Source organism: Nilaparvata lugens, chromosome 8, assembly GCF_014356525.2.
Source record: "Nilaparvata lugens isolate BPH chromosome 8, ASM1435652v1, whole genome shotgun sequence".
Lineage (NCBI taxonomy): Eukaryota > Metazoa > Arthropoda > Insecta > Hemiptera > Delphacidae > Nilaparvata > Nilaparvata lugens.
The window spans coordinates 43,793-53,131 of record NC_052511.1 but is presented as its reverse complement, the minus strand read 5'-3'; the positions used below and the strand labels follow the sequence as shown (position 1 = coordinate 53,131).

General features: G+C 34.8%; 1 protein-coding gene across 1 annotated transcript; it reads left to right on the top strand.

Annotated features, from left to right (window-relative positions):
* Window positions 1–1,709: 1,709 nt before the first annotated feature.
* Window positions 1,710–8,916, top strand: LOC120352791 (alkaline phosphatase, tissue-nonspecific isozyme-like). The gene is made up of 3 exons (XM_039435038.1): window positions 1,710–1,831; window positions 4,403–4,584; window positions 8,447–8,916. Exons 1-3 carry the CDS (start codon window positions 1,710–1,712, stop codon window positions 8,677–8,679), a joined length of 537 nt encoding a protein of 178 aa, XP_039290972.1. The 3' UTR covers window positions 8,680–8,916.
* The last annotated feature ends 423 nt before the right edge of the window (window positions 8,917–9,339 follow it).

Here is a 9,339-nt window from a genome sequence, read left to right as displayed (position 1 = left end):
AACTTGTTATTTGATGACTGATATTGTTTGGTTTTGTGACGTATTGCTATCTAATCGGGGATAGTAATGCGCCCCCGAATCAGATGAAGAATGTCACCAAAGTAACATGAAATTGTTGTTTCTGTTGTTCGATTTTAGTTGCCAATGTTTATTGAAGCTGTTTGTATTTTTCGATTATTTCAAATTGTAGTGTTATTCTATAGTATAAACCTATTAAATCAGGCATGGCAAGATTAATTGAAGTTTTCTTGACTCTAGCCCGTTCATCTGCATGAATTAGGTATAGACTCAGGTATTTTCTAGATGTGTCGGCCTATTTCTAAATTCTAAATTTTATTCAAAATTGTCTTCTTATTCATCTTAAAAAGGTAAAGGCACACAACAATCAATACCACAACAATTTATAATATGTCCTTAGCAACGTTAAACCCTTGCCAATGTGAAAGAATAGATCGTGATTCTGTAACTATTTTTGTTATAAAGGTTAACACGAGTGGGCTCTATTACATAACATAGAATTGAAGTAGAGAAGTGATTGGATGTAAATACTTTACAGGCTTTTATGTTGAAATGTAAAAATGAGAGCTGAATAGATAAACCGTTAGCTTACTAAAGATAAGAGGCCGATGAGATTAGAAAGAAACAAAATGCAGTTACATGATAGTACGGAAACAGTTCCAAAGAAAAATATTAATGTGCGATCATTTATCAATTATAATTACAGGAGATTTATCTCATTATTGATATTTCTCAATCAGAGTGTTATAGTTAGATTGATTCAAACCGCTTCTCTGCTGGAAGCGAACGCAAGAAACTCACGTGGCCTTGCTTAGCTATAATAAGTTAATTTAAAATTGAAAGCCTAACTTATGCCTCCCCTATGGACCGGGAGTATCCGTCCAGGCCGGGTCAAGCCCGACAACATGCCCTTAGCAAGGCTGCTCAGTGTTTACACTGATATAATATATCACACCACTGCACAACGCTTACTCGAACAGAAGGGACAAAACAATCAGTAAGTCCTTTAATGCAGCTATATAATGCAATAAGCCCCCAAACAAAAGAGCGGTGTGATGAATCAATCATCTTTATATGCAATCATATTAGGTAATAAACATGCAAACTTTATCACAATGCAAATTAAACAGCTATATTATAATTAATTGACTTTATTAAAAATTATTCTTTCTCTCAATTTCCTAGTATTATACGCCGTGTAAGTAGATTTACATGTAGCAAATGTCGGCTGTATTACTTAATTAGGCTGGATTATTACTGAATTCCTAAATTAAAGCTTGAAAAAACTGTAAATTAGAGAGCGAAAAAACGTAATATTGTCTATCACAAGATGACTTTAATTGGATAAAAGAAAGAGACACCAGAAATTGACTATTTATTAACTGAAATGATTGGGTTAAATTGAATGAAGTTAAAAATATGAATTTAAGAAATTGATAAATTGAACTAAGTTATATGCGTTATACCATAGTTTAATAAAGATGTAGTCTTTACTTTCAAGAATTATTTGAAACTTTACTATATTACGTCTTTACTTTGTAGTTATGCTATAAGTTTGATGCAAGAATTATCTGAATCTAGACTGTGATTACTCTACTATATTGTTAAAAACATGACATTAGTAATAATTATTATGTATTAGTTGAGTTGATTGTGGTAGTTAACTAATTATTATTATGTTATCACGAATAATGACTGTTTTGAGGCTACAAAATGAGAGAAATCCAACAATCGCCAAAGACACAGCAATAACCGCTTATCTTATCGCTCCTGAAAACACAACCGGCCGTCACCACTGCTCGAACAAGAAATGGTGGCTCAATTGATGAATCAATTCAAGATGGCGGCTAAAATGGCGAAAATGTTGTCAAAAACAGGGTTTTCCGAGATTTTCTCGGAAATGACTCCAACGACTTTGATCAAATTCATACCTAAAATAGTTACGGTATTGATAAACTCTATCAACTGCCACAAGTCTCATAACTGTAAAAATTCCAAAAGCTCCGCCCCATCTATGCAAATTTTTATTTTAGATTCCCAATTATCAGGCTTCAGATACAATTTAAACAAAAAAATCCAAGTGGAAAAGATTGAGCATGAAAATCTTTACAATTAAAGTTCAGTAACATTTTCACCTAAAATTGAAAATAAGCTCGAAATTCGAGAAAATTTTATTATTTCAATTGCAAACTGTTGGCAACTGTTGATTCTATAAGATCATTCACTATGAAGAGATAGCAGACTTCGTGTTTCTCCAGCGTTATTGTCCTGTCACCAGGTGGCTTGCATCTTTGAATATAGTAGTCTTGAGATGTGCGTGAACACTAGCGTCAGGTGATAAATTTTCATAACGGCAAGGAAAGTTGTGTGAGTGCGCCACACCAGATTGTTTTAATAGTTGAACTGAGACTCCCTTTCTTCTGATTTAAATGTTATCCAAACACTCAAATCTGAAATGGTAGAGATGTTTATGAATTTTAAGTCGGAAATTTATGTGATATGTTAAGGTGCGTACAGATTATTTACGCGCCGCGAACATGTGCAATTCACTTTTAATCAGCTGATGCCAAGCTTTTATGTCTGTATCTTACCGTTTCTGTAAAAATACATATATGGTCAGCTGATTAAAAGTGAATTGCTCATGTTCGCCGCGCGTATATCTGTACGCACCTTTAAGAATAAGAGAAACTAGTTCTTAACTGCAAAAGATACAATATTTTCATAATTTGAAGGAGGAACCGTTCCAGGTGTAGCCTTTTGTTTTTTTATGATCTCCTAATCATTAGCCATCATCTGTGAACTCAGGGCATCACTCCACAAGTTCAGCAACTGGACCTGCAAAAAAGTTGTCGTCGTGTTTAGACACTTCCGCATCCTTAAAAAAATAAACACTTTCGCCCTTTATTTGGAACCTCCATCCCAAAATTTCTCCTTTTGGAGCTTCCCCCTCAACAATTTCAATGATGCAGTAGGCTTCAATTACCATCTGTATAGTTCCCATGTATGGGAACCCGTCAATAAATTGGAGACTGTTGTAGATATAATACTGTAACTTTCAGGATAAGTTATTGGTAAAATACTCTACCTTTTGACATAAAACTGGATTTCATACCCTCATAACGGGGTGTCTTAAGGGTTGTAACTTGAATATTTTATTTGTAAACACCCATTGTGTGGTACATTATTTCAAAGGTATTTTTGAAACAAGAAAGATGGCATCGACAAAAATGTTCTATGATACTTGTATCCAAAATGGCGGCTGATTGAAGTTTTAGTTTTTAAAGAAATGAGGGGTTGTAACTCAAATATTTTGAACGTAAACACTCATTGTGTGATACATACTTGTGAAGACCTTCTCAAAACTTGAAATATGACATCATTAAAAATGTTTTATTTCCCTCTTTTTCAAAATGGCGGCTGATTGAAGTTTTAGTTTTTAAAGAAATAATTGATAAATTCTAATCAGCCGCCATTTTGAATAAAAGTATCATAGAGCATTTTCATTGATGTCATATTTCTAGTTTTGAGAAGGCCTTCAAGATTATGTTTCACACAATGGGTGTTTACGTTCAAAATATTTGAGTTACAACCCCTCATTTCTTTAAAAACTAAAACTTCAATCAGCCGCCATTTTGAAAAAAAGGAAAATAAAACATTTTTAATGATGTCATATTTCAAGTTTTGAGAAGGCCTTCACAAGAATGTATCACACAATGAGTGTTTACGTTCAAAATATTTGAGTTACAACCCCTCATTTCTTTAAAAACTAAAACTTCAATCAGCCGCCATTTTGGATACAAGTATCATAGAACATTTTTGTCGATGCCATCTTTCTTGTTTCAAAAAGACCTTTGAAATAATGTACCACACAATGAGTGTTACATATAAAATATTCAAGTTACAACCCCTAAGTCACCCCGTTATGAGGGTATGAAATCCAGTTGTATGTCAAAAGGTAGAGTATTTAAGTATCATAGAACATTTTTGTCGATGTCATCTTTCTTGTTTCAAGAAGGCCTTTAAAATGATGTACCGCACAATAGATGTTTACATATAAAATATTGGAGCTTCAACCCCTAAGTCACCCCCTTATGAGGGGTTGAAATTCAGTTGTTCATCAAAAGGTAGAGTATTCGACCAATAACTTATCCTGAAAGTTACAGTATTATAATATCTACAACAGTCTCCGATTTATTGAAGGGTTCCCATACATAGGACTCACTCCGTATAATCAAATGATGAAAAGTGAAATGCGGGTGTTCGTGGCGCTTAAGTCTGTATGTAGCTTTACGTGAAACAGTGATTAACTTTGAATGAATGATCTCGAGACCTAGATTCGTTTTCTATTTTATGAAACAGTAAAGTAAATTTAAACGAATACTTCTTTGCAGACGTACAACCTAGACGCCCAGGTGGGAGAAAGCTCAGCTTGTGCGACGGCTTTACTCTGCGGCGTCAAAGCCAACTTCGAGACAGTGGGCCTAGATGGCGGCGGGCGTTTCGAGGACTGCTTCTCCTCCTACAACTCACGCGTCGAGTCGCTTCTGTCCTGGGCCCAGCAGGAAGGTAGGCCTACCACAATATTTCTAATATCATCATCATCTATCATTATAATATGTGATTTTTCTATTAAATCAAAATATTCATCTCCAATCTCTTCAAAATCAAAAGAAATAATATTGTTCATCAACATCAACTGAAACTGAGTTAGATCAAAATGAAATTCGAAATGTTCTAGATCATAGTCTGTGAACGGAACAAAGTAGAACAATAATAATTGAAGTTTGATGGTGAACCTTCTGCTAGTTTTTAGAACTGGAAATGTAGTAGTCTTCCATTCTAATTCATACTTGAACTAATATTCATGATATTATGCTTTCTGATACTTGTGGGAGAAGCACAGTGCTATTTCAATTGATACAGATTCTTTTTTAGATAAAAAACATGGGATTTTCATTTATTTATTCATGTAGACGATAAGTAAATTGCATCAAGATACAACAGGCATTCACCCAAAACTATCCCAACAGAGTTTTTGATGGAAACTATTTTAAAAGATACTGATATGTCGCGCGTTATAAGTAATATAAGCAAATATGATTAATAGTATGCTGCTGTCAAGGAATCACGAATGTTTCATACAAACTATTTTAGTGTTTACAATATACAAGTGAAACATTGTGACAAAAAAAAATTGTAGATAAAACTCATTACCATTCAACTGAACTAAATTTAAACAATTCATGTTTCATTCAAGATTAGTAGTTAGTCCCATTGGAAATTTGAAAATTCATAAAAATTTGTTGATAAGAGGTTCATATTATTTGAGTAAGAGTAGTAAATTGATTGTTTCAACCCAGCATATCCTATTCACCAGTAATCCTTCACAAATATTCCACTTCAAAAATTCAAAAGCTGTATCAAGAGCGACAAACATAGTTCCAAAATAGTTCCAGCAATAGTATGCAAAATAGTTCCAGCGAAAAGTTGTATTTCAATTTTTTCCTCACTATTCCTCTACTTTAGTCTAGCAGACTGAATCAAAGTTGTGCTAATCCCCGGTTGCTGTAGAACTTGAAAACTGTTTAGCAATTGAGATCGTACCCTTATGACTTACAACTCACACTCCACAGCGTAGAATGGTAATTTAAAAGTTGAATTATAAATGAAGGAGCTTAAATGCTTCGTTCGGCGGCAGCACAATCAAAACAAACTGGAGATTGTAAGTTGAAGCACAGCGTTGCCAAGAAAGCAATAACATAAATGCTTGAACGTGTACCCGGCAACAGAATATTGTAATTTGCGAGATAACAGTAGCATTATTATCTGTTAAGCGAGCCATTTCATTGTACTTAAACTTTATGGAGTACTCATCTTCGTGTGGAAAAACTAAACCCCTGAACACCAGTGAGATACCATCTAGAATCATTGTTTCGAGAACAAAATTTGCTGTTTTAGTTCAAACATCCCTTGTTAAAACAGGAGACGATTATGTTGGAGCGGTAGAGAATCCCATTTAGAGTATTTTATTTTTCATTAACTTGGAGTTTGGGTGTACTTCAAAATGTCAAGCATCACCAAATAATCATTGAATTTCAATTGAAAATAATTCATTCCATTGAAGATGTGACACACAATAATTGTACAGCATTTTCTTATCGGAGTGGCATTCTCTTCGAACTCTAAACAATTGAAGAATCCATACTAACCGAGGAATCTACGAGCCATCAATGTTTCCACTACGAAGACCAATCGAATTATGAGAGTTCTAACGTGGTAAACATTTGTCCTGGTGTTTGATCCAAAGTTGATGAAGCACTTGTAATTAAATGAATGGCGGAGTGAAATATTACACTTTGAGGCCACAATCTTTGCAGGCCTCAAAGTATTACTCAGTCATGACAGACACTTGACTCCCTATTTTTCATTAGCTTGTTTCAATCCATGTGGAAAGAAGTTGTAATCAGTTGGAATAAGATGAATAAGCAATAACAACAACAAGAGCAACAACAATAGATATGAGACTCAATTACGTAACACGGGTTTCAATATGGCGTTATGAAGTATGAGGATTTCCATTGAATCAAATTCATACATCACGGTATCAGCTACCACTTGACTTATACTCAAATATTGAGAACAACACCAAATTTGTCTATGAATAATTCCATCGATGAGGAGAGATATGTACGATAATAGTGTACGTGTAGGTCTTGCTTGCTTGTAGGTCCTACTTGCGTATTGTCTTACTGAATATCAACTAGTTTTGAACAGTGTACATCCAATATAGATTTACGACCAATCGATCTCTCCCCACTAGAATGCCTCATCACTCAGCCAATCCACTCTGAGAATCTCATCAATTCCACCCAATTCGCGTCATCTCTTTTGTTAGAAGCCGACGGAAAGAAATTGAATTGAAAAGTTTTCGACTGTCAATAGCTGAGTTCGGTCGTCGCATCAATATTATTCGCAGAGTTCAGCAGCTGTCTCGACTACTTTGTCTCCGGCAACAAATGACTGGGGGGCAGCAGTAAACTTGCTACAAAAAGTCGCGGGTCGATAGGCTACTCTATAAGGCCTAGGCTAAAGGCTATACATAAATATATAGGGTATTGTTCCCAGGACTTTATAAGTTACTTTGCAACTTGGAGACGAACCGCCCTTTTGGTTTAAGGAAGTCAACAAAGTCTTGAAAGCTGATTAGGAAGTGAAGTCTTTCAATATTCAAAAGAATAAACTCCATGCAATCAGACTTATCTACCATCTAATCTTTTTTAGTCAATCAGATTGCTGCTATAGTGCTACGTCTTATCAAAGCGTTCTTTCACGTCGAAACAGTGCATTTTTAAAGTGTTCTTTTGCTATAGACTACCTATAGCTACTTATCTTAGTTGACTACAAAACTTCTAAGAATCATGTTCTTAGTTTTTTCCATTCATTGTACACTCTTCATCAATTGGAATATTTAATGAAGGAGTATTGCAGATTGGATCCTACATGGATTGCAATCCATGGTATTTTATGGCATTAGGAATTATTCCACTCACGACAATGTAATAGAGTGCATATTAACCAATGCCAATAAAGTTGAATTTTCAACCGTGTTGCAAAAATAATGCTGCTATTGTAACACAGTTAAACTTTAGAGACGGGTTCAAGAACCAATCAGAATCCACACTTGGGAGTGTTCAAGGCTGCTTCACAGACAGGGAAAGTAGAGACGGTAAGTTACTGGTGAACTATGCTTCTCATTCAGTCACTTTTTTGTCCACTAATTTCCAACTACCAAATATCGGTCTTGATAAAAACTTTTTGGAAGTTACGTAATGAAAAGTATTGGCGCCAGTAGCCTGCAGTCTCTACTTCCCCGTCTATAAGCCTGCTTAAAAGTGTTTCAAGCTGCTTATAGATAGTTAGTAGACAAAACGTTACTTGTTACAAACGTGCTTCTCATGTCACTTCCCATGAAATCAAAAATCTGCCTGAATGGAAACTGATGAAATTGAGTCGTAACGACAAGAACTGACCACTTACTTTACTTTCCTGTCACTACTATGCAGCTTTACCTCCTATCTACAAGCACAGATCTAGTACAGTATTTATTTGTTCTATGCTTATTTAGTCTATACTATAAGCCTCTCCGTCTATAAGTTGCGTTACTTGAAAAGTTTCATACTCAAATGACATTGAATGAAATTCTATCCTATTGCATTATTTCATTCATCATTATTTTTAACACCTATTGAGAGCCATGAGCTATTATATTCTCGCTTGAATTGATAATAATTATTATTGATAAAGGAATGACCCATTGGTTTGGACTTCTTTATTGGTTAATGACTAACTGAAGGGAACCTCTGTATATTGCATGAATAAAAGGAGCCATAGAACTGTCAATTTTATCAAATGATTGCTTATTTTGCAGGCAAGTCGACAGGCATTGTGACGAACACACGCGTGACGCATGCGACTCCAGCAGCGTTGTTCGCGCACTCGCCGAGTCGCTACTGGGAGGACGACAGCAAGGTCCCCGCCAATGCGCGCAAGTCCTGCAAGGACATTGCCCGCCAGCTCATTGAGGACGAGCCCGGAAAACACGTTAATGTGCGTAGCTCAACTAATGCTCAATCTACCAATAAACATTCAATAATCCCATAGATCATTTACTTCCACAGAAATGAAAATTCTCTACTATTTTTGGCTTAGTTGGACAAAATACTTTCAATAGAAACACAAAGATATGGTAAAATATGAATAAATAAAATGTTATTGTCGGAAAGCATTTACAGCATAGACAACGTCAATATATAGGATAACAACAATAAGTTCAAGTCATACACTTCTACAATAGTATATGTTCATGTAATAATGGTAAATAATAACAGCAACAATAACAATAAATACATTTAAGTCGGACATTTCTACTATAATATCACAGTTGAGTAACGAAGAGGAGTTGAATTTAGATAACAAGATAATCAGACTAATCAACACTTATAGATAGGTACTAATATATATTTATTAGCATATATTTACTAGACACTCATAAAATTCAGTCAATTTATAAAACGGATTTAATACTAGATAGCTATATTTATATTTTGTTTGAATATCCTTTGTGACCCAAAATGTAAATGGGAAGGCAGTTTGTTGAACAGTTTTTGTCCTGTGATCTAGAAACTATTGAGAGATTTTGTCAGTCTTTGATGCTGTATATCAATGCTATTTCAGTCCATAGTGGTAATTGAATGAACATCACTTCTCAACTGGTTTTATGAGTATAAATGAAGACATAAAATACATACGAGTTTATCATAA